The sequence below is a fragment of the Siniperca chuatsi genome, linkage group LG3, assembly GCF_020085105.1.
Source record: "Siniperca chuatsi isolate FFG_IHB_CAS linkage group LG3, ASM2008510v1, whole genome shotgun sequence".
In the NCBI taxonomy this organism is placed as follows: domain Eukaryota; kingdom Metazoa; phylum Chordata; class Actinopteri; order Centrarchiformes; family Sinipercidae; genus Siniperca; species Siniperca chuatsi.
This window is the reverse complement of record NC_058044.1, coordinates 15,947,030-15,972,853: the sequence shown is the minus strand read 5'-3', so window position 1 is coordinate 15,972,853 and position 25,824 is coordinate 15,947,030. Positions and strand designations below refer to the sequence as shown.

Below are 25,824 nucleotides of genomic sequence, written 5' to 3'. Positions count from 1 at the left end.
CAAACAAACAGCTCGCACACACGTTTCACTTTCTGTCTTTTACTCCAATGTGGGTTTATCTTTAAAATATCGGCAGTGCTTGTCAACTTTTTTTGGTTAGTTAAATGTAATCACTATGTTTGTATATACATTCACATATGCATAATGATATTTATCTGTTTTTGTGGCACACTTATGGAGAAAACCATTGCAGATATACTACTACTACTACTAATATAAATCATTATCATTATCATCATCCTAATTCTAGTAGTTGTTGCCAGTAGTTGTTGCAATATTTTAAAAGGTTAAAGTGATGTCTGTCAAAACTTATTTCTGCTACGTTTATTGATATTACTATTTCATCTTATTGTTATTACCACTAATACTACTACTACTACTTGTGGCAGAAACAAATTCAGCACGTTAACTTTCTCTACAAAATAATAAAATAATGAATTGAGAGAGTAGTGACACCTGGTGGTCAACTGGTAATTAACAATTGAAAAAGTGGCTCCACTTCACCCATTTCAAGAATGCTGCAGACCATCTGCTTTTGTATAAATAAGCTCATTTTCTCCTTGGATCCTCCCAATAGTAGTCAATTCTCCCGATGAACTACTATTTTGTCATTTCAGTACCATCGGACTTGATATGATGTTCAGTTGGTTATGTGCATTTGTGATAATACTGTCTACCCGACCTGTAAAAGGGACCAAGTTCTAAATCATATCAGGTACAGACTCAATCTACTCAATATCCCACAATCCCCTATCTGTAATTTCAAAGAAGTAGAGTGGTATGTAATCAATGTATGTATTAAATTTTCATAAAATATTATATACAATAATATACATGAAAATGTATTGTTTTTAAATCACAAAATTGTTCCTGCAGCCAATGTCAAAGTAGTCAGAATAAGAATACAGCTTCCAGATTGAATTTTATGACTAAAACCGTACTGCAAGTTGTTTAAAGTATGACCTAACAAAGTACATTTACTCCAGTACTGTACTTGAGTTTAATGCTACTTCAAACTTCTAATCCACTATATTTCAGAGGGAAATATTTAACTGTTTACTCCATGACATTTATCTGACAGCTAGTTACTAGTTTCATTACATATTAAGAGTTTATATACAATATTATCAATTTCATACAATTTAGAAGTTGAAGCATGGTTACAAATCAAATTATTCATCAATATAAGTAGTTAAAATTAGCACCACCTCGACCAGCTACAGCATTAAAATGCTGCTTATATGTTCATGTATCACTAATAATAATCCAATATAATAATATGACAATTTTACAATGACAGGGCTGCATATGAGTACTTTTACTTTTGATACTGTACATTTTTTTCATAATATTTCTGTACTTCTACTTAAATAATATTTTGAATGCAGGACTTCTATTTGTAACAGAGTGTTTTTTTATTCATTGCTACTTTTACTTAAAAGCACTGTTTAATCCACAGCATTGTCCAGAGAGGCCATAGACTGTATAAAATAGGCCATTACTCAAGCCCCAACGGGAGCCATGTGCCAGGGCCACCTTTTATTTTGAAGTCACTGTCTTGATTTCCGGTTGTAACCTTTCTGGCGTAGTATATATATATATATTTTTTTTTTCTCATATATTTCCACCGCTTGGAGTGCTGTTAGATAGCATAACCTTGAGTTGGTGCACTTTGGTTACTCTACTCGACACCACAGTAGCATGTCTTCAGCTCCGGGCCACCTTTTTGTAGCTCCTCAGCTACTTAGTTAGCTCCGTGTAGCCCTCACCTCGGCCACGGAATGCCTCGGAGAAAGAAAAACGGCCAGAGCCCGGCCAGAGTCCCCAGTGGCCCGCCAGAGGGGGGAAGCCTCGGCCACAACACGGGTTACCGACTACCTCAGGGATTTGACGGTTCAATGGCGAACAATTTTCCATCCAGCACCTCGCCCTCCAGCTCCGTCAAAGAGAAAATCGTCACAAGCATGCAGGAGATGTTTTCCCACCTGGACCCCGAAGTTATATACATCGTGCTGTCCGAGTGTGATTTTAAAGGTAGCACTAAACACGGAAGCCCAGTTGTCTAACCTGCTGTGTAACTCTTGGGAATGCTATGTAGTGTAACTTTGCTAAGCAGTTAGCTAGGTAACTTGTTAGCAGTGCATTTCTGACAGGGTTGAAGCATTTTAATACACGAGATTACTTTACAGTGGAGGATCCGCGTGTATTATTGTATTGTATATCAGCAGTCATCTAAAACTACACCTTGCATTTCTTGGTTCACCAACCCACGCACCCTCTTCCACCTGTTGTGCCTGTTTTTAGGTGAGCTATGAAGTTCACTTGCATAGCATCAATAAGTGTCAGCAAGTGATTCTCAAGTCGGTAAAGCAGAATAAAAACAGAAATAGCAAACAAAATCCACCGATGTCTGTACAAGGCATTTTCCAGACACGTGTTTAAACTGTCATTGCTACTACTACTACTCCATTGCTGACTGATAAAAAAGTAAACGGCTGTTTCAGGAGCCTGGGGAGCACAACAGCAAACATTTAACAAAGGCACAGTCACTTATCCCCAGGTCAGACGACTTCTGAGTCCTGCCTGAACAGGTATAGTAGTAGTACGAGTCCACAGAATTACACTGAAAAATATGCTTCTTTATAAGGTACCATGTCTTGTTTAAAGGCCAGGTGTATAAAGGGAAAAGGTGACAGTGGAGCTATTCTGAAACTGAGTTTCATTTTCAGTTATATAAAAGACTGAAAAGTGTTAGAAGAAGGACACGTTTTGTAACTTTTCCAGAGGGCGCTCACTTCCTTAACTCCTAAATCACAGATTGTGTTGTTGTTATTCTTGTCACTGTAATGGTATGTGTGAAATGGTATTCATCATTATTGGTTTGTGGTGCTCATAGCATTGCTGTGGTAAGGCTTGTTTTATTTACTTTTAGTTTATTATTTTTAATGCAGTGTTTTTATCATGCTAATGTTTTTCCTTTGTTCTGTGTGAGCTCATCAATGCAAATTCCTGGCAATCAAGTGTTGAACAAATAAACATAAACATTGAATCATTAGTTGTAAAGGTTATATAGTAAAACTAACTGACTCACTCTTTTCTTTTTCTTGGTGTCTGTGTTTTCTCTGTTTGTGTTCTAGTTGAAAATGCAATGGACTCTCTCTTGGAGCTGTCTGTGGCTGCTGAAGGTGCAGCCCCTATACCTTCTCCTGTCTCTGGCTTTGCGCGCACTGCCGCAGCCCTGCTCAGCCCATGCCACTTTTCTGAACCCAGACCAGACACAGACTCCTCCCAGCTATCACAGCTGCCCTCCTCTCCTCCCTCCACCAACCTCCTGACAGAAGAGCTGGACCTGCTAGTCGATCAGGAGCTAGAGACACTAACTGCACGACAAAACGCTAAGGAAGAGCACCACAGCAGCCAGTATTTATCCTCTTTCCCTCCACCACCATTCCCAGAGCAGGTCCTCCCTGAGCTGCTTCAGTCCAGCCTGCAGCCTGGATCTAGAGGGCCCTCTGTTGACCAGCAAGGCCTGGTGGAGCATAGTTCTGGAGCTTCCTCTCCGCTCGACCAGCTCAGCACTTGGGAAGATGAGATCGCTGAGAAACAGCAGTCAATGGTGGATTTCACACATCTGATGAAAGAGAGGCCTGCAGACAAGCCGAAACCTCCTTTGGACCTGGCAGCTTCAGGACGTCCCTCGGCTTTCCAGGTGTATAAAAAGCAAGACCCTTCACACACCCTTTCAGACAAGGCTGGGGTCATGCCCCCTAAAGCGATAGCCGGAGGAGCAAGATCTAAGGTGAATATGTTGAATCATGAGCCGCTTGGCTACATGCCATCACCCTGGAACCTGGAGGCACCAGTGTTTTCTCCCCGTATCCATGAAAACCAGGACCCAGTATTCATTACCCCTGTGGCTCAAACGCCTTCCATCTGGCCGAGGCAACCCAGGCATGCCTCTCCCTGGCTTAGTCAGAGCCCCGTCAGCCAAGCACCTCTCAAACCCTCTGCTACTATTCCAAAGTCCTGGGCCCTTCCTGCTGCTCCTCAACCTCCTGCCCAGTACAGCAGGCTTTGTTTGGAAGGGAGGGTCCTTGTGCTGCTACGTGGTGCTCCAGGATCTGGCAAGTCAACTTTGGCAAGGTAAGAATGTAGGAATACTCTAAATAGCAATACACTAGTAGCGTAAGCTGTTCAGGAGTGCAGTTTTGTAGTTTGCATTACAGCTACAGCCAGCAGAGTCGAGACTTGGTTGCATGCCAATAATGCCAGAATAAGACACAACCATTAATTGGAAAGTACTCATTTGGCTTGCAAACATACTGATACTAACGATTTATTTTTAACAAGCCAAGAAATCACAGACACACCTTTTTATAACAAGGTTGTTCACTCTTGTTTTGTTGGCTTGTTATTGAGCGTTTAGGAGTAATTTTAAAAGCTTACTTTGGACATACAATGCATTACATGGCCAGGCACCTTTTACCACTGGGAGGGGCCTCAGGTCTTTAGAGCGGCGACTTCTGGCTGTGCCAAGTTCATGGCTGAAAACTAAAGGTGATGATGCTTTGGCTGTTGGTGACTTGACTCTGAAACAGCCCCCTGGAAAGTCTCAGAGAAGCCAAATGAGTGCACCTCTTTTAAAAAGCATCCTAAAACCATTTCTTTAGCCTTTTCTTGATTTTATAACATTTACTTTTCTCTTGCCTTCTCTCTGTAAATACGTGCCTGAGTAAAAGCATCCAGATAATAAAAAAGACACATTTGAGGACAAATACTAACATTGGCTAATGTTATAAATACTGGTAAACAGTCTGGTAAAGTAGATATGTTTTGAATTACTGTGATACAAGAACTTTTCTCAACTTTAGCATGTTCCTTTTGGTTGTTGTAGGATGAAGAAAGTAGTTGTTTATTTTGTTTTACTCACCTACTTGACAGCAGGTTAATTTAACACAGCAACCAGTTTTAATGTTGAAATTAGTACACTTGCCACCTCCTGTGTGTAGCACTGTAGCCCCTGTTCAAATCAGATATGTTTAAATCAGGACAGTGATTATTTGCTAAACGGATAACTACCTAACAAGATCACATTATCTAAATATAAAATATATCAGATGTGTCAGTGGTAAGATGATTAACCACAACCTAATAATAGAAGTAGTATTCTGTCAAGATAGCAGTAATACATTTAGAAACACTATAACAGCCAGCCTGTTGCCCAGTAGTCACAGACATTTACAACAGCAATCACAACCTGTGTTACATCACTTTAAAGCTTTCTTTATCTGTGTGTGTGTCTGCAGAGCCTTGTTAGAGAATAACCCAGGTGGCGTTAAACTGAGCACTGACGATTATTTCACTCGGCATGGAAAATATCAGTTTGACCCCACTGCTCTGGGGGAGGCCCATGAGTGGAACCATAAGCGAGGTAAACAACACACACACAGTTTTGATAAGAAGTGATGCAGTAGTAGCAAGTCAAAATTCCTTTGCAACCTTTTTAAAGAGTTTCTATGTAATTGATTGCCATTGTTTCCCTTTAAGTGCTTTTTTTTACGCAGTTGCAGTAAAGCGACTAATGGTTTATTTCTCTTGTGCCAACTTTATTCCATAGCCAAGGAGGCTTTTGAAAGGGGTGCTAACCCCATTATCATTGACAATACCAACATGCAGGGCTGGGAGATGAGACCCTATGTGGTTCAGGTCAGTCGGCTTGCCTGCAATACATAAAGCATGGTAACATCTCACGTGGCTAGCTGATCTTGCTGTAGCACTAATTACTCTGGAGAAGTGGTTCATAAAACACCTCTTAAATAACATCTAATTCATGACACTAAATGGGTTCAGACTGACTTGATCCCTCTGTGAAAAAATGCACCCTCCTCATTCATTTGAAGGAGGCCATTCCGTCTGCACAGTGTGGGTGGCAATGCAGAGGGCTCCGGGAAAAATAAATGCATGGTCACCTGGCAGAAAAGCTGAACCTGGTTTAACACAGCATTTCAGTGTCTCGCTGGTAGGCATAGGACGATGTGAAAATTTCATGTCACGATTATCCTGGCCAAATTAATTGTGATTCACAATATTATCCCGATAATCATCAAAATATGCTTAAAACTCTTAAAATGGCACTAAAACATACTGGAATCACTTAACCTTACATTTTGTGAAGGGACAAATATTTTTATTGCATCACAGATAGGATACACAGCTTTTTAGTGAAAATCAAACAAACAATCTTGAACAAGGTAATCATAAATCAAAAGGTCCCCCTGCATAAATAAAGGATAAATAACTAATAAAAAATTAGTAGCATTGTGTGAGTCTGTTCTTTCTTACATGATAATTCCTGTATTTTTTAAATCAGACTCTATTTTCCACTTCTCTACCATGATGTCATATGGTACAGACAACAATTTCATCAATCAGAATATGTAATTTACCCCTGACTAAAGAAATACAGTAATTATCCTTTAACAAAAATAAAGTCCAACTGGAATCGTGGCATAGAGTCAAACTGTCCTACTTTGGACCAGTTTTAGTAAAAAAAAAAAAAAAAAAAAAAAACCTGAACAACACTGTGGCACTATTCTGTCATCAGTAGTACTGCTAGCCTTGTGGCCTAGAGAGTGAGACGTGCCAAACCATGGCAATTCAAAATAAATCAGGAAATCAATATAGGACTACGTTAGCGAGCTAGACAGCTTTTTCAAGTCACTCGTGAAGATATTTACGATTATCCCGATAATGGAAATTCACCACGATCAACTTATCTTGAGTGGTTTTTATCCCGATCCGCGATAAACTCGTATATTGTCCCATCCCTATTTACCAGTGCCTTTTTAAAAACATGCCCCCACCAGTGCAGCTCCTTGCATTGTTTTAACGCAGGGCTGATTTCGGTCTGAACACCCACTTACTGTATGCCTGTTAGACTACACTTTTGTCTTATATCTCTGTATGTATTAACAGTTACAGAAGCATTTTATTTCTAAAACAAATATATTGTGAGATTACATAACATTTCAGGAATGGCTGTTTATAACAAGTAGCTGGGCATAGAACACCTAACTTTGTTATGAACTACAAAAAATTATTGGTCCCCTATCTGTCCTAGGCACTGAGACATGGATACAAGGTGCTGTTCCGAGAGCCGGACACTTGGTGGAAGACCAAGCCCAGAGAACTGGAGAGGTGAGAGAAAGAGAGAGGAATTACAGTAGCATCTGTTTTTAATGTAGAATGTCAACTAATTTACTTTTTTGCACATATAGAGCAAAATGCTGTTGGAGACAATTTTATATATTCCAGTTTTGTTATCTTGTACCTGTTTGTTTGTTTGCTTCTCTATATGCATATGTAGACGTACCTCACATAATGTGCCAGTGGAAAAAATCAGACGCATGCTTAATGGATACGAGCGCTTCGTCACAGTCCAGTCCATCTTGGGTTCACAGATGCCTGAGTTAAAACAGCGCCTTCTTCTGGAGAACAGAAGCTCACAGTGAGTTTCACCCACAAACGTTTGTCTTGAAAACAGGACATTTGCTTTAACTATTTGTATCACATTGTGTTTGGATAAAGAAGACCCAGTTGTGACTCACATAACAGGGCAAAGCATCCAATTTAAGAGTCCATGTGAATTTTCTTGAAGTCACGTAATTCAAACAGCAGATGTTGTGCTGACACACTTCCGGGGGTCACTTTCTGTATATGACATTTAAAGACACTGTTAATGTAGAATACTGCAAAACTACCATTGACATAAATGTGTTTATATGTGGATGAGAGTAACTCTGGGGTTAGGAAATTATGTGTAATGACATATTTTACAGCTGAAATGCAGTGGAATTGAATGTCGACCAGGAATGCACAATGTTTAGACTTTTACTGAGAACTGATGAAACCTAAGTCATTTAGACCAATTGTATCATTATATGTCATTTCACTGCAATACCACCATGTATTTAGTTTAGTGACTTTACCTGTCTGTAATCACAGAAAAAGAGTACAAATTTCTCAGTTCTAAGTTGTAGGAAAAATGTATTTAATTTGGCATATATTTAAATAATCTAGTCTTACATTTCTTTCCACTGCAGATGGCTCTCCATCATTCTGTTGCCTTAAGTGGAAAAAAAGTTTTTTTTATGAACATCAAAAGGGATAATTCTGCTTTTTATAAATGCACAGAAGATTAAATATTACTTGGTATAAAAAGAAATACCCCATTGTGGTTAAAATAAATGAACATGAATCATCCAAATCGTTGGGCTAAATCAGGCATAATTTTTGATATTGTGCACCCATCATTAGTTAATTGTACCATTCACATATCTCTTGTTTTCTCTAGGCTGGTGTCTTCTGAAACACCTTGTCCTGACCTTGTAGGGCAGCCTGAATTGACTGAGGGATGTAAGAAATCCCGCCCTCAGCTGTTTTCCTCCCTCCCTGATGTGTCATCTGTTGGTCGTTCCAGTGAGGTGGGAATGCTGGAAGATGGCACCCACAAATCTACGGAGTCCCTCAATTTCCAACCTACTGGAAGACTCACAGAAACCCCCGAAATGTCCGACAGGGAAACTGACATGAATTTGAGGGCATTAGATTCTGAGTTGGATGCCCAATTAGAACTGAATCATCCAATAGGAGATCAGAGAATCCCTGACTGTATTGTGGAATCAGTGATGAATGAAGATAATCGTGGAGATGAAATACCCGTGGCTTTCTCTGAGTCTATTGGACAAAGAGTGAGGAGAGAAAGGCCAAGCAGAAGGTCTGGTTTTGACAGGTTGGAGCCTGCAGATCTGGTGAAAGATACTAACCAATCAGACAGTGAGGCAAAGGAGAAAGAACAAACAAAGGAAGAGGAAGCAGAAGGGGTTGAGATGGTGAGGGATGGGGGAGAGAAGGGAAGGCCTAAAATGTTGGATTTTGTAGGAGATTGGCCATTTGAAGGGTCCTTAAAGCAGCGGCAGGTGAGGACAAGAGAGAGGCATAAAAGAAATGGGAAGGAAGATGAAGGTGTGTCTCAAGAAGCTAACGAAAATGAAACAAAAGTGCAGTCAGGACCCAATGTAACAGAGTTTCAGAAGCTTCTTGATCTTATTCAGACGGGTGTACCTGCCATTCAGACCGGCTCTGCTGCTTCGTCCTCCCTTTCCCCAAGCTCTGGAGAGGAATTTGAGAAAGAAGAGGTGGCAGGTGGCAGGTTTGAGGAATCCCATGGCCGTAGATCTAACAGTGAGGAGAGAGAACAAAACATGAACAGTGTTAACAGCAGCAGAGGCGAATTACCTGACTGTGTGTTAGACTGGAAGGCAGCTGACTCTTGTAAGGTCAGGCAGTCCAGAATTGATCATTGGGAGGGATTTAAAACAGAAAATGAAGTGAGTAGTACCACAGAAGGGAATGATAAAGTCTTGAAGATTGGCAGAGAAACAGAGTCTGTGGATTTGAGATCAACCAGCCCAACAAATCTCCTCTCAGCTCTTCCTGCTGATTCACTAGTTATCTCCAAAACTGTGGAGGCAAATGTATGCCATGATGTGGTGGGAAGCCACAGTACTGAAGGTGAGGTTGGTACACAGTCTGGTGCTGGTCATACTGATATTGACACCAATAACTGCACAGAGAATGGCGGAGGGACTACAGTTGAGGCTGATGGCAGTCATATTAGTGAGGTGTGTCTGAGTCCTGTGTGTGAGGGCTCTGTGGGAGCAGAAAGCAGTGCTTTCAGTGGAGGCAGTCAGGAGAGAAAGCAGCGTCAGGGTCGTAGATCGGGGAAACAGTGCAAACTAGCCCTCACCTTTACTCAAAACTGCCCTGCTTCTTTCCAGAGTACTCTCGAATGTCCCAGTACCACAGCTCAAAATAAAACCCATAGTCAGATTAGCATTACCACAGATGTTGAACCTAACTTTAATCCTAACTGTAACACAAGCCTTATCCTCAAATCAAACCTTTTCACAGAGTCCAAATCTGAGGCACACCTGCAGCCTCCTTCCCCACTTTCTCTGGTAGACACAGGCAGCCCCACCCAGACAGAACCTCAAGACTTTGCCCTTCTTTGGCGTCTCAATCATCAAGACAGCCCCGATGAAGCAGTCGTCACTTCGTGCAGCCACCCTAGTGACATCACGGTCCTGACTGGAGACTCTTCTCGCTTTGTGCCAGAGTGTTCCTCTGCCGTTTCTGCTGCGGTTGCAGTTCACCCATCCGGCCAAAGAGAGGTACCCTACCGCGTGGTGCATGAGAAAGGCACACAGGTGGAGGAGAAAGAGCTTGGGGCAACTCAAGACCAGCTTGAGAACCTGTGCATTCTTAGTCGCCATTTTAAATTGGTTAGTTTTGATACATTAGAAGATCTGTATGACAAATGCCATCAGGACCTAGAATGGACCACCAACCTGCTGCTGGACTCTGGAGAGAGGTTCTTCAGGGATGAGGATGGTGAGAAAGAGGAGGAGGATGGTGCTGGGGGTGAAGAAGACCAGAACACATCCAGTCTGTGTGGAGCTTTAGGCAAGGCTGTAGAAACCAGGTTATGTCCTAATGTGTTAGATGAGCATCACCCTGAAGATTGGCCAACTGCGTTTGAGGACAGGACTCAGCAGTCAACCTTTGGGACAGTTAGTGAGTCAGATGAGAGCTCCAATAATACTGATGTGCTAAGTTTAGGAGGTGCAGCTGTTCCAGTTAGTAACAAAGACCATCCTGATACAACCTCACACTTAGAAAAATTTCCTCAAACAGAACTTAGTCTGCCTCAAACAGTAAACGAAGGAGGGAGATGTGGTGACACTGAACACAAAGTGACATCAGAAGCTGACCTAATAGGCAGCGCTTGGGGTGGAAGCTTTGATGATGGAGTAATAATTGAACAGTCAAGAGTTGAGATAGAGGAGATTGTTAGCATGGACGAGGTCCACCGGCTGCTGCAGGCAGAGCTAGACGAGATGGAGAGAGAGGAAAGGCAGGAGGAGGAGGAGAGGACTGAAAGGAGGCACTTGGAGGAGAGAAGGAGCCAACATCTGGACATTCAGAGTGTGGAGCTGAAACTACCCACTGAGCTGGCACTACAGCTAAGTGAACTGTTTGGTCCTGTCGGAGTAGACCCAGGTAACTAACACACAGGTGTCACACTGAAAAGTACCCTTTTCAACCACTAAATGTATTACTCAAATGGCAATACAGGACTTAAGGCTTCAGTATGCTTCAAATTAACTAGGTTGTATGACGTGTTGTCCCTTCACGTACAAAAGCAAAAGTGTTCATAACTGTTCTTATAGGCCACACTTGAAGGTGGAATGAAAAGCCTGCTGTCATAGAAAGGGACTAGATGCGGTTATACGTATAAATGCGGATAACAGCTTTTGGACAGTTTTTTTTTCTTGAAGGCATTCATGCTGTACACACCAGAAATAATGGAGGTAGTTTTGTGAAGAATGAAAATAACTTTAACAGAAGTTTAAACTCTTCCACAGCTCCACACCTGGCCAGTTGCTGCATAATGTGGGTGTCAGATTGTCGTTTTTGGAAAATAACAAAACACGTTGCACGCAACCCATCGAGATTCTGCCATCTGAAATGGGGTTTCATACGCTGTTAGACGATCTGAGAAGCACTTCATTTGAAACATACTGAGGCATTTAGTTTTCATTAATGAATTGCTGAACCAATAAAGATAAGTCATTTTATATTACCCTGGTACTCAGAACTGTCCTTGTCCTCTCCGGTCCACAATATTCAGGTACATGCTCCACTGATGACTATGCCGTGCAGATGGACCTGAACCTGGCTAAACTGCTCCACCAGAAGTGGAAGGAAACTATTCAGGTGAGCTCTTTAAAGCAGCTATAATCAATATTTTTATAATAATGTATCAAATGACAATGTGAAAGGTGTCGTTTGTAGTGATGAACCTACAGAGAATTATTGCCCGATCTTCAGCTCCCCTTGGCTTTACGGAGCTTTATAGTTTTTTAGTTTCAGCTCATTGTTTAGCTGTTCAGCCCACAACTTTACTGTTTTGGTTCACTCTCACCGCTCGCATCGTTTTCAGCAGCTGTTTTCAGTGAAAAAGCTCTAAAAAGCTGTTGTACACTACCTGCTCAGCACTAAACAGCAGACACACAGTTAGCGACTACACAACCTTAAATCAATGATAATGTTGCTTCGTAACTGCTGGATGTGTAAATAAGCAACTGTTTGCTGTTAACACGTTTGCCCCCATGTGGCCAAAAAATCTGTTATTGCAGGTTTAATATTTGGCGTTTCTATCCCTGCAATTATAAATCTAAATTCAGATTTACTTCGTGTGAGTCTGAGTGGATCTCCGTTCGTTAATTTGACTGTGAATGCTGTTTTACAGGAAAAGCAGAGACAAGCAAGTCTTTCCTTTCACTTGCTTCATGAAAGTAAGGTCACACACACACACACACACTTAGTCACAAACTTAAAATCCATGGAGCATCATGGAGTGATAACAGCAGCATACATTTGCTCGGCATATGATTAATACTGTGCTACATACACACCTGGTCACACACACACGTGCATACACACATACATAGAAACTTACTCAAGAACTTTTGTTTTCTCAGTTCAGTTTTGTTGTTTTACCCTGAATTCAAAATCCTAATGGGGGCTGCATTTTTCCTATGTAACAAGTGTTTACCCATATTGTGCCTGTCAAACAAAAACACATAAAAATAAACTATCATTAGATTACTGGGAACAACATTTTTCAGATGTATAATTTTGTTTCACAACCTTTGAATGTGTAGGTTCAGCACCCTGGGGTGATACACAGGTGGCTAAATCTGGATCACGTGACCAGACACAGCTAGCACGTTTGCTGATTAGTGCAGATGGTTACACGTCACTGCACAGCCAACCAGAGGCCCGTGGTCAGATGCCATTAATGGACCACTGGAATGTGTCCCGCCCGCATGTCTCTCTCAGAGATATTATAAAAGAGGAGCAGGCTTTGCAGGAGAACATGAAAAAGGTAACACACACACACCTACTGTACCTGCGGACTTCAGTATTTTTTTGTCACACAAACATCTTGAATAGTAATATCCTGGTTTTGTTGTTCTCTGTTCCCCATATCCTTACTCCTGTCCAACCCTCCATCTTTCAGACCAGGCAAAGTCGTGCAGACCTTGACCAGCGTGACGGAGCCGCCGTGTTGAAAGAGAACCAGCTGTATTCCCTGTTCCCCACCATTGACAGGCATTTCCTCCAGGACATCTTCAGAGACCACAAGTGAGAAAACAATTTTGAGACTGTATTCAAACAAAAATGTATGTATCTGATGTGTTGAACCACTGTTCTATACTCCTGACTAACTTGTATGTCTTTATCTGTACGTAGTTACAGCCTGAAACAGACAGAGCTGTTTCTTCGCTCTCTACTGGACGAGGAGCCCGTCAAGACAGTGGTCGCCCCAGAGGCACCTCGGCCCGACCACCACAGAGCAGCCAGCAGGGAGAGGGAAAAGGTATTCACACAAACAGGCAGAGAGAAAAACAAACTGTGGAACACAACTAATGTATATTACTTCTAGTTCACATGTGTAACACACTAGTACTATGTAGTCTCATGTATAATGTGTATCTCTTGACCTCTGTATTTTTTTTTATTCATCACGATTCCCTTTTAGCGTATTTTGACAGTGATTATATCACCATACACGCAACTTCTAAATCAGAAGACCAGGCTGAAGGCAGAAAGCCCCTAAAACAAGCAACAAGTTAATATGGCTGTTGTATAAAATCCCAATTTTTTTTTTTTTTTAATGCAAGTATCCATTATATACTGTACTGCCTTATTTCACAGTTTCACATTATTTTAGACAGCTTGGATGAAACAATGTACCACAGTGCATATAGATTTTAGTTTTTTTCTTTTACACACAGTAACAAGAACACTTGTCTCATCATTCAGATCTCAAACTGACTAAAGGCTGAACTGCCACAAAGCAGTTTAAATATCTGCAGTGAAAAAAGGAAACATCACTGCCTCACTATCACTACAATCTGTACATCTGCAAGAGACCGTATCACAATATATAAGCTACTAATTACTTTTTCTGCCCTTAATTAGCTGTCTATATCACTCTGTCCCTTTTTTATAATTTGTCAGAGACAGAAGCCCCTGGAGTCGATCGTACCCGACTATCAGGATACGGAGGACCCAGAGTATGAGGACCTCAGGGCCGAGGCAAGCCTACAGAAGAGCCGGCAGCTTGAGTGTTTCGCCAAGGCTGCTGAGGCCTTCAAGCAAGGACACAAAGAAGTGGCCTCATTTTACGCACAGCAGGTGAGGAGCTGAATGTTTTACTGTGTAATATTTTCACCTGTGAAGCAATTTGAAAGTATTTCTAAATGTTTTTCTGTTTTTATTTAATAACTTTCGCCTAACTTGGTGGGGGGAAATATACAGTATACTGTTCTCATTTAGCTTTCCTCTTATCTGTTTGTTTGTTCACAAGGTGCAGCTCTTCTTTTATTAATAAATTCTCCACTCACAGTAAATTAATTTGTATCGCCTCTTTCGTAGGGACACCTGCACGGCAAGCGGATGCGTGAAGCCAATCACCGTGCAGCAGTTCAGATTTTTGAGAGGGTCAACTCATCACTGCTGCCCAGCAACATCCTGGACCTCCATGGGCTGCATGTAGATGAGGCCCTGGAGCATCTGGCCCAGGTCTTACAGGACAAAACCACAGGTAATGAACAATATACTGTACTGTATACACTCAGTATGAGTACAGAAGCAGGATGAGAGAGAAAAGTTTGACTACAAATCTACATTCTAGGTCAGCGTCTTACAATGTATCGGGTAAAGGTACCCTCAAAAAGTGTGTGTCACAGGTGAAAACATATATAGTGTACTGTACATTTCAATTAATAGGTATGGGTAGGGGTAAAATGAATTGGATGCTGGTGGGCTGCTGGTGAAATAAACAGGAGAAAGGACTTTTTTTTATGTCCTGTGTTGCAGGTTAGTTAACAAAATCAATTTTTTTTTCCTTTTCTTCCGACCTTTATTAAAACCCAATATATTGAAAAGTACTGAAGTGGTAACCCTTCCTTTTGCCACAAATTGTGCTTACACTGTTGATGAGACAGATGACTGATGTGACAAAATAGAAAAATGATCATAAAGCGTTATTATACCAAATAAGAAAATATGTCATGTTTTGTATGTTATATGGGCACTGTATGTATGAACATATACAGTATATAGACTGCGTAAAAGATTCTGTCAGCACCAATCACTCCTATAGATCATTGGAAAATCCATTGCATTTAAACATGTTTTGCAGAACTTGTGTGTAATTTTCTGTAGCAGACTTCTGAAACATGTCATCAGGTCAAATCGTGTTTATAAGCAATTTTGTGTGGGTTTGCAAAACAGTGTTGCGCCTTGAGTCTAGGCTTAAACTAGGGGCGACACTGTTACGTGGTGTACATGTAAATCATGTGAGGGATCAGAACATCTAACAAGTACACTTGCAGAAGTTTGTGTTCCAGCCCCTCTCAAAGTGTGTGCTCACTGCTCCTGTTAACTGTTTTGTGTGTGTGTGTGTGTGTGTGTGTGTGTGTGTGTGTGTGTGTGTGTGTGTGTTTTTTTTTCTTCTTCTTTGGCCTCTTTCTGTGTAGATTGTGAACAGGGTCTGTGTCGACCTCAGCTCTCTGTCATCACAGGAAGAGGGAACCACAGCCAGGGGGGCGTGGCCCGCATCCGCCCCGCCGTTATAGACTACCTCACCAACAAACACTACAGGTATACACATCTACACACACACGTGCTAAACACACATGCACGACATGTTCTTCATCACCCACCTTTTCTCCTATCTCTTTGTCTCTCAGGTTCACTGAGCCAAAGCCAGGTCTCGTGTTGGTCTCTTTGAAGTGAGAAGAATCTGGTTTATTGGATTCAAGCTGCTATGGAGGACAGCACACTCTCTGTCTCTCTACACTTCTACAACGCCACATACAGAATTATTACAGTATATACAGTATGTGACACACAACCTCCTTGCCCCTCTCTTTTTTTTTTCTCAATCGGTATTGCTGCTACTTGGTTAAATTGAGGTTAATTTTAGTTAAGATCCTAATTTTAATTCAGATCTTAATAAGAATCGTTTTTCTTTTGTGTTTTTATGAAAGATAACCGCATTGGCGTGAAACACAAGTAAGGTATTTTTATGCATCTGTAAAGCTTTAATGTATGTACATTTTATATTTCAAAATGTTTTATAGTGTGGTGTGTTTTGCTTTACATTTATCTTTATGCCTTTTAAAGAGAATGAACAATCCTTTAGTTTTGAAGGCTCCATGTTGAATAAGGTGTTATTGAATCATTTGAACATTTACTAATCTGGATTCATGTTTGAGACATAATGTAAGGATTTTATGAAACTTTAACTGACTGCTTGGAGGTTGTTCTCTAGGATTTTAAGTAATATGGCATCCTTTTTTGACACACAATTTAAGCATTTTATTTGACACTAACTACATTTAATGCATGCCATCAAGTTATCACAAAACCAAATGCTTAGAAGCAAGAGAGTTATTTTTCTCATGGTTGTAGTATTATAGTGCGTCTTGATCACCAGAAGGTGAGCCTGAAACTCTTCAGATGATCAAAAGGCCGTTAAATAGGTTGAACACCTTTCACCGTGAGTTCTGGAGCAAACAGTCTCCTTTGCAGCTGCCTCAGCGACATACTGAAACTGTTCATTTACTTTTGCTTAAGGCCAATTTTAGCTGCTAATATATTGATATTCAAACTCGGGTAAAGATTCAGCAATGTTTCTTTTCTTACAAGGCCAGTTGATTGTTTCCAGCCTGTTCCTGGTGGCTTTTTTTTTAACCCCTTATGCCAAATTTTGTAGCATTTGTATTAATCAGGTTGCTACACTGTTTTTGTAGGTTTAAAATCGCTTATGTTTTTCTATCTGTGTGATATTTTTCACAAAGGTGCAAAAAAATGTTGATAAAATTTTACCATTGTACATAATAACACATGAATTATAAAGAGAGAATTTTATTTTTATATTCATTTGTTCAAATGGTTTTACAGAGAATATTGTGGAATAAAATCTTATTTGTGTACAGTTTAAAACTTGTGCTTGTTGCATGAACGTAGTTTTAACAGTCATTTAGGACCAATCTGTAATTTTTTGACCTATAAATTACAGGTTTATTCACACATAACTAAAGAGTTTGGATTCCAGATGAAAACTTATTTGTACTTCTCAACTGATCATAGTGGGTAAATAACCCTGTTACTGCTGTGTAAACAAAACAGGTTTGTTTTGTTTTTGTCATATTTAGTCATTTAATATTAGTCAATCTGTAATAGACCTGCCAGTTTGTTATATCACATATATCGTACCTTTTTAAAGTGGTAATGATGTTGATAAAGAGGGACAGTATAATTTATGCTATTTACAATTATTCGTTCTACAAGTCAGTGCAAAGAGATCATGTACTACAAATTATAACTACTGTTTCATAACTTCCTCAACATATACAGGATGGACAATTTCTGTATAAAGCCAGATTTAATAACAAAGACCTCTCACTGCAACATGCCATCTGTATATTATTTGATTGGACTTGAGATGTTTGGGAACCCCTTTAGACTGGGATCTTTTCTATGTACCAGGAATGTAATGCAGGGTAAAAACATGAATTAGTGCACATTTAAAAAAAAAAAAGAAAAAAGTGCTTTATCATTACATAGGCTGATATTTACTAATTTGAATGGTAGCGGGTCAAGAGTTACTCAAATGTAAATAAAGATGCAAAGAGTTGTATTGTCATGGCCGTATTCTGATGCAATATTGTCAAAGCATTGTAAAAATTTTGACATTAACTCACAATATATTCGAAACATTGCTAATAAAAAAAGAGGCCTACATGTAAGAAAAAGGCTATTTAAAAGACTACTCCACTGATTTAGTATAACACTGAGTCATTATGTTAAAAAGGATCAAAGTTGATGCAGCAGAACCAGAGATTTTTTTTTTATTCCACACATTCTTCTTTCCTGTCAAAACATGGTGCCTACATTACCCACAATGCAACACGACCACCGAGCTGCAAGCCTCAAGCAGAGCTTAGTGGGCTACAGAGGGCTGGTAAGCTCACTTCTTTCTAACTACACAACCCCAGTTTTTGTTTTCATTTTCAAACTTGTAGTCTTCAGCCCCAACCGACGATGACTCAAGTGACATCACTTGAGGCAATTTATCAGACGTCACCAGCTCCCTCTGTATGGATTCTTCATACCGTAAGGGCCTACTCTCCAACACATGTAAACGGATGTTGGTGTGTAATATCGGTGGAGTTTCCCTTTAACAATTCAGAATATATGTATGTGTATAAACGGAAAAATAAGTGATATATTGGAGGTGGTTTTCTATTGATTAGGCCAGTGGTTCCCAACTTTTTTTCCCCCCGACGTACCCCCACAGCCCAATCAGACTAATACCCCTTCATCATACACCTTTGACAGATGGGATGGCGTTATGGTATTGTTCAATGGTATTTTTTTTTCTCCGTCGTTTTGGCCAAGTTTGCATTTGTACTACTGCCGTTTGGAGTGACAGAAAAGTTGTTTCAACCATACAATAGGCCTTTCTTTATTACTTGTAGGTGTTTTTTCTAACCAGTCTTTCTGCAGTCTTAACTTTGACTCAGGTTGGTGGAAAACCGAGGCATGTCTTGTGCAGACTACCATAGTTAAGTTATTGTGACAATAACTATAAAGATCAGCATCGCACATTTTACTTGTGTGTTGATTTTTCTCCTAAACACACATATGTGGATATATATTATCAAATCATAATTTCTATTACGAAATGATAGAATAAGCTGACCTGAGCAATATTTCCACGTGCCCCCTGGTAGCTGCAGAAGCACCCCAGGTTGGGAATCACTGGGTTGGGCTGCTGACCGGAGCTCACATTTTGTCCTTCTCTGTTTACAGCATTTGGGTACAAGTGCAACCTAAGATCTTTTTACATCTTTGATTTGGGCCAGGCAAAATGGTACACATCTACAACAGCTAAAAAAACCCCACCCATATTTTAAAGCACAGCTGCTGTGGGGGAGGCGAGCAGAGGACTCACACCTCCACAACAGCGGATGCGCTTTTCTTTTCTTTTCTCTCGTACTTTCTCGCTCCTCCTCTACTTCATCAGCCTCGGCGTTGTCAAGGCAAGTGAGACAATATTTCATCTCTGTGCCTGTTTCGTCTATAATTAATATAGACGTTAGCAATGGCGTTTTAGGACATCCAGTTCAGCAGGTTATTATAAATAAAAGCGGACCGTTTTTGGAGATTCAAGGCTTTGTTTTTTGTCATCGCTGTGAGGGCTTCAAAGGCAGCCAGCATCCGCCCGTTAAAGATTGAGAAGACTGACAAGAACGGTAATTCACTTTTTCTTTGTCCTCGTTTTACTTTGTCTTCATACAACACCGTGTTGCGGAGGCCTTCGTGGTTACTATAATATTATTTTCTCTTCTATTTGGAAATGTAATAATACTCCATAATGTAGGCAAAAACCTTAACTTGTTTCAACATTCAAACTTTAAAATGAGCAAGTGAGATCTTTTGGGTGTATTGTTACTCTCTCACTGGGACAAAAAGTTAGCTATGAATGTGTAAAATAAGGGGTTTGATCCTTGTTTTCTTACTTTATTTATTTATTAATTCTTGCTCTGACAGTAGATTAAGAGTTTAAAACTAAGACTTCTTCCAGTGAGATAATTTCGAAAGTTGAATTATGGAAAAAACACTGATTAAAGTGTCCCATTTACGTTATGGAGGTCTTTCCATCTACATGGCTGTGTGTGTGTGTATGGCAGGTGGTTTTGAGGTTATGACTTTTTACTTCTGGTACTTTTGACAATTGTCAAACTGCCAATTTAATGCACCAGCGAATTCATAGGAAACCACAAGCAGATTTTGTTGATCATAATATAAAAAGAACCATCAAGATTTCTATCTATCACTATATCAAACAATAACACACAGTGACATCTTCAGCCATTATCAGATATTTGTTTAAGGGGCAATGGTCAGAATCAGGACTGTTTATGAGGGAGATACATTAGAGTGATTGGAGCCAAGGGTGGTATGTATGAGATTATAAAGCAAACATGTTGTTAATGAGCTCCTGTTAAAGTCTTCAGGATCAAGCTGTGAATTCTGGGTCACACCCAAACACACGAATCTGTACTTCCGTATTGAATCGGTACTTTGTTATACATTTAATGCTTTAAACTTGAACCTTTCTCTGTAAATATATAATGTCTGTTACAAAAACAAAAGTTGATGTCATCTGCTACATGCAGTACTCTAGCAGTTGACTGCTTCTTTATTGTTTAAGCAGGTATTTCTCATTTGTCATGCAAAACATACTGTATTAAGAGCCATCACGCTGTCTTATTCCACAGTAGGCTACATGTTGTATGAGAAGAAACTGTAAACCATCTGGAGAAATGTATAAATAAGGTTTCAGTTAAATGAACAGTTTACTAAAGCATAGCAGTGTCTAACCGTTCTGTCTTTTTAAAGTAAGACGACAGAGTGCTTACAGATATGTTTTCTTAACATATCCTCTCTTCATCTCTCTTCCTCAGTAGATTTCCCTCCTCAGCTTTGAGAGGTTAGATCTGTTTGGGCAGAATGACGGCCCTCAAGATGATTAGAGGGAAGGACCACTGTGCAGAGACTGAGCAGAGGTGAGATGAGCCGAGAGGGCCTAAAGAACTAACATGTTCCGTGATGCATGTATAAAGCTCACTGCTGGGAAAACTGCTGTCTATGCATACCTACTCTATATGAGAGATGTTTAAGGACTCTGAAGAGAGAGATGTTATAGGTCAGTTCAACAAGCTGAAGGACCACTAAAATCTCCAGGAATGGAGTTACCACAAGTCAGGGCTACAAATCACCTGCTATGAAAGCTACCACCTGTACATGGAAGTACAGCACACACAGAGTGATCAACGCCTTTGACTACCTTCGTGAACCTGTGCCTCTCCAGATCGACAAGTAGACAGAAAAACTACCCCTGAGACTTTTCCCACAGAACCACAAACATTTAGAGGAGTGAGACTGTCAGAGGCAACCATGGACGGCCTGACAGAGATGTCGTTAAAATGCGTCCTGGTTGGGGACAGCGCCGTGGGCAAGACAGCCCTGCTGGTCCGCTTCACCTCAGAGACCTTCCCGGACACCTACAAGCCCACAGTGTTTGAGAACACAGGGGTGGAGGTCTACATGGACGGGGTTCAGATCAGTCTGGGGCTGTGGGACACGGCGGGCAATGACAACTTTCGACAGATCCGACCGAGATCTTATCAGCAGGCCGACGTCGTCCTCATCTGCTACTCTGTGGCCAACCCTAACTCGCTGGCCAGCGTCCAGCATAAGTGGATCGCAGAGGTTCGAGAGAACTTGCCCAAGGTGCCAGTGTTGGTTGTAGCCACCCAGACAGATCTGCGGGAGATGGGGGCGCATCGGGGCAGCTGCATCTCAGCAGCGGAGGGTAGACGTGTGGCTCATGAAGTCCACGCTAAAGGTTATCTGGAGTGCTCCTCCTTAAGCAACCGTGGCGTGCAACAGGTGTTTGAGTATGCAGTGCGGACGGCTGTAAACCAGGCCAGGAAGCAGGCCAGGCGACGGATGTTCAACATAAACCAGTGCAAGGTCTTTTGACCCTTGACCTTGACTTGGTGGACTCCTGAGCCTTCATGAGTTGACTTTTTCAATAATGCGTCTAAGTGTGCTGTTCAAACTCAGTGAGGGCCTGTAGAGGTACAAGAACCCAAAGCTGTATTTCTTTTATATACGTAGGGTTCTTTTTCACTAACAGGCCCCTCCAAGACTCCCCTAAACTCAAACCATAATTAAAACTGAGAATACATTGATTTAGTTATGTACCTAACAGACCCTCATGCAAATGTACACAGGTGGAAGTTGTACTTTTGTGTGATCCAGCGAGAGACGTGAAGAAAAGAGTTCTTTGATTCTTCTGATTTGTTTTTAAGTGAACCACAGTATATTACATGGAGGTATTTCAAATGGGGCATCAGAGAATTTTGTGTTTTAGAAATACTCCATTAAGAACGTTTGCTGTGACAGGTAAAGCATTTAAAGCTTTAAAATTGACACAGCATATCGTTTCTCAAAGAGGAAAGTATCTTAATATCTCAGTTTGTGGTTGCATCAGCAAATGATCTTTTGAATTGCAGCGTAAACTAAATAAACACCTTTACTACCACAAATAAAATGGCACAATCAAACAAGGAAAAGTCTATTTTTATGCTCCTAAAACTTATAATGGTGAGTGCATGTTGGCATTTGTTAGCAATGACTTAAACGAAGAGAATAAGAAAATGTTGGTGTCAGCTCAGAGAGCCCAATGGGTACGTTTTTGCTGCATCGGGCTCAACATACAGCATATTCTCTATTATTTCTCTAGAGAGGATAGTATTTTACCAGACGTGACCAGGAAATAAACTGTCAGTAGGTCAAAGAGTAGACAAACGTGCCTACAAGCTATACATTTCTCTGGGTTATACTTGTATTATATATCTGTCAAATTTATTTAAAATATACCTGTATTTGTATTGTTCGAAGTGCTTACTCAGACATCAGCTGCATTGAAATGAAATTTTACTAATGCATGACATTCAGCACATATCAGTCATTAAAAAAAATCCATATATCCTTTTAACTCCTATTAACATTTGTAAAACATTTATATTGAACACAAACAAACAAAAACAACTAAAGATATTATATTGGTAGAGGATCCAAACATTTAAAAAAAATAAAGGGATGTCAATGTTATCTGAAATTTTGACACTTTATTGAAACCACATGCCACGTGTTAATGCTATTGTGGATTTTTTGTGAATTGTATTTTTTTATTTTATTTAAGTGTATACCTCCATTTTGAAAATACAAGACAAAGATTAAGACATGGCCTGCTACCAATGTATCTTGCAAACTGTCCCTGTTGTTATTTGTCACTGGAATAACTAATTCACTTTCAATAAATTAAAACCAAAAAATAAAAGGATTCAACAAGTTGACACAGTATTGTTTTATTTATATTTGATAAGGAATGACTGACTGAATATAAGAGGGAGGTATCATAATCATCTAATAATCTAAAATATATCCAGTCATTCTTCCCAATAATGGCTGTGTTAAACTCCCTTTGGTATACCTTTCTTATCTTTGTGTTGGATTTGAATGTAAGTGTATATTCATTATGAAAGCACCCTTTTCTGCCTTACTCCACTCACACTTTGTCTGTACCCCAAAAAACTCTAAACGAATCATACATGCTGTAAAATGTGTAATTTATACACTTTGTATATAATCATCCGGTCTACTTTGTATGTATTGTCTTATCTTGTTATGGCCACTTTTAAACACATTTTAAAACATGTAATATGATATGTGTCTGATGGACATACTTACATGTTTTGTATATCACATATATGTAATATCAAAACATATACAGTATGGGATATTAAGCTAACATGAAAATAAATGAATAAATAAATTGATCTGAGTGCTTAGCTAACATACACACACAACAGATAAGACATGGAGACAAAAGGTGATGTAGTCTATATCAGATATGACTTTAAACCCTTTTATCTATCCTAGTCAAGGCAGTTTTATTTATTTAGCCTAAAATCACAAAGTTGCCTTAGAGGACTTTAAGACCTGTACATGTATATGACATGGTCTATCCCTAATACACACCAGTGCAGTCTTATATATAAGTACCTACAGTATATGTCTGTAAATGTGACTTATGTGTCTCTATGTCTGTGTTAGGGGGGTTTGAATATGCATGTGAGACGATGACATGAGGAAATGAAGGCTGTTTGAGAAAACTAGTTTGTGTTAAAGATTTACTGTAGCTGAATGATAATGAAAGCGCAAAAAAAAAAAAGACGACTAGGAACAGCAAACAACCAGGAAAAAGCTCAGAAACGCTGTTCCTCCCCCTCGTGCTTTCTCCCGCTCTTTCTCTACATTTATCTGTCTTATGTTGTGTTCAGAGCTGCTGGGGATGAGAGATACAGTGCAGGCTTTTCAAGGATACGCTGAAAAACACCTAACCACATCCCAACACACACACACACACACACACACACACACACACACACACACACACACATACACACATATACACACAGACACAACAACTTGTGCTAACACATACAGCGACTCTAAGTCTTCTTCTCAGTTCTCACAAAGGTTCACTCATTCAGCACACACTTATACATGTGCTTACACACACGACCTTTTGGACACATTCACACTCATATTACAAAATCATGTGGATACCATACTTTTTACTGACGGATAGCTTAATCTATAATAATACATGACCATTTATTAGTTGATTTGTATTTTCTATTAATAATCTGAATCTGCAAAGTAACTAGTAACTAAAGCTGTCAGCCAAATGTAGTGGAGTAAAAAGTACAATATTGGCTTCCAAAATGTAGTGGAGAACAATAAAGTAGCATAAAATGGAAATACTCAAGTAAAGTACAAGTACCTCAAAATTGTACTTAAGTGCAGTACATGTCCTTAGTTACATTCCACCACTGGATACCCTATACACAGGACCCTCAGACCACCTGAATATGGTGTCAGCAGCAAATAGCCCAATATCACAATCACAATTTTCCTCAAGGGGCTTTACAATCTGTACAGCATAAGACACCCTCTGTCCTTAGACCTTAGATTCGAATGAGGAAAAACTACCCAAAAGTCTACCACAATGCCTTGCACGTCCACCAACGCTCATGCTTGACGTAGTATAACTTGACAAAAATCCCAAACATTCTCAGAGCATACAGATGAACCATTTAAGTAATGGAACCAATAAGCTATAATAGTACTGATTAGTATAATAAACCTCAAATTATCAAAGTATCATCTGACACAGCTGGCAAGACATTAGACACCCAGAGTATGTACAAATTTATTCTCAAAACAGCTTTCTTGTTGGGTTTACTAGATCCAATAATATAGCCATATGATCAAACTTTGGTATTCATTTAATTACTGTCTGCACGTTGGTAATTTTTGAGGTACAAGTGACAGAGAGAAGCGGTACGCTTTGAGAGTTTAGCATGTTTGACTGCCTACTGTGGCCAGATCTTTCATCGCTCATTGTGCTCTCTCTCCCACAACTACCACAATGCCATATCCCTTATATGCCTCTCTCTCTCTTTCTCACACACACACATAAACACACACACACTGTGTACAGGGTATACAGAAGTGTACATAGTGGAGCCACTTCACAGTCAGTGGGTAGCGGTTTTCTGTCTTACTTCTCATGGGCCTCTGATATGTTATCCAAGGAGCTGGTAAATAGGCCGTTTTCACAGCAGACATTTTGACATGCCGTAGCAGAAGAGCACAGGTGTAACTAATAACATTAATAATGGCTGCATTTCATATAGGTGTTGTTCCAGGGTTCTGGTATTGTACATACTGGCTCATTGACATGGCTTAGTGGTACAGCTTAATGGAATTGAGCCATTGTTAATGTTATCAGCCGCACCTGTTCTTTTCCTGCTATAACATACTCATACTCAGCCAATCTCAGTTGCAGTGGTGGAAGGTAACAAAGTACACTTAAGGTACTTGTACTTTACTTACTACCATTTTATGATACGTTATACTTCTACTCCACCACGGTTCAGAGGGAAATATTGTACTTTTTACTCCACTACATTT

General features: G+C 40.1%; 2 protein-coding genes across 3 annotated transcripts; both read left to right on the top strand.

Annotated features, from left to right (window-relative positions):
* The first annotated feature begins 1,512 nt into the window (after positions 1 to 1,512).
* Positions 1,513 to 17,145, top strand: n4bp2 (NEDD4 binding protein 2). Its single transcript, XM_044191126.1, has 16 exons — positions 1,513 to 2,034; positions 3,138 to 4,143; positions 5,307 to 5,431; positions 5,618 to 5,706; positions 7,121 to 7,197; positions 7,367 to 7,507; positions 8,354 to 11,121; positions 11,753 to 11,838; positions 12,374 to 12,419; positions 12,789 to 13,012; positions 13,148 to 13,272; positions 13,381 to 13,507; positions 14,152 to 14,328; positions 14,569 to 14,737; positions 15,675 to 15,798; positions 15,888 to 17,145. Exons 1-16 carry the CDS (start codon positions 1,782 to 1,784, stop codon positions 15,931 to 15,933), a joined length of 5,583 nt encoding a protein of 1,860 aa, XP_044047061.1. The 5' UTR covers positions 1,513 to 1,781; the 3' UTR covers positions 15,934 to 17,145.
* A 1,872-nt stretch (positions 17,146 to 19,017) lies between these two features.
* On the top strand, positions 19,018 to 23,138 carry rhoh (ras homolog family member H). Of its 2 annotated transcripts, none has more exons than XM_044191136.1 (2): positions 19,018 to 19,460; positions 20,679 to 23,138. In XM_044191136.1, exon 2 carries the CDS (start codon positions 21,169 to 21,171, stop codon positions 21,754 to 21,756), a length of 588 nt encoding a protein of 195 aa, XP_044047071.1. In that variant the 5' UTR covers positions 19,018 to 19,460; positions 20,679 to 21,168; the 3' UTR covers positions 21,757 to 23,138. The 2 variants fall into 2 exon arrangements, with proteins under 2 accessions (XP_044047071.1, XP_044047070.1); XM_044191135.1 differs by having other exon boundaries at positions 20,676 to 23,138.
* Positions 23,139 to 25,824: the final 2,686 nt, after the last annotated feature.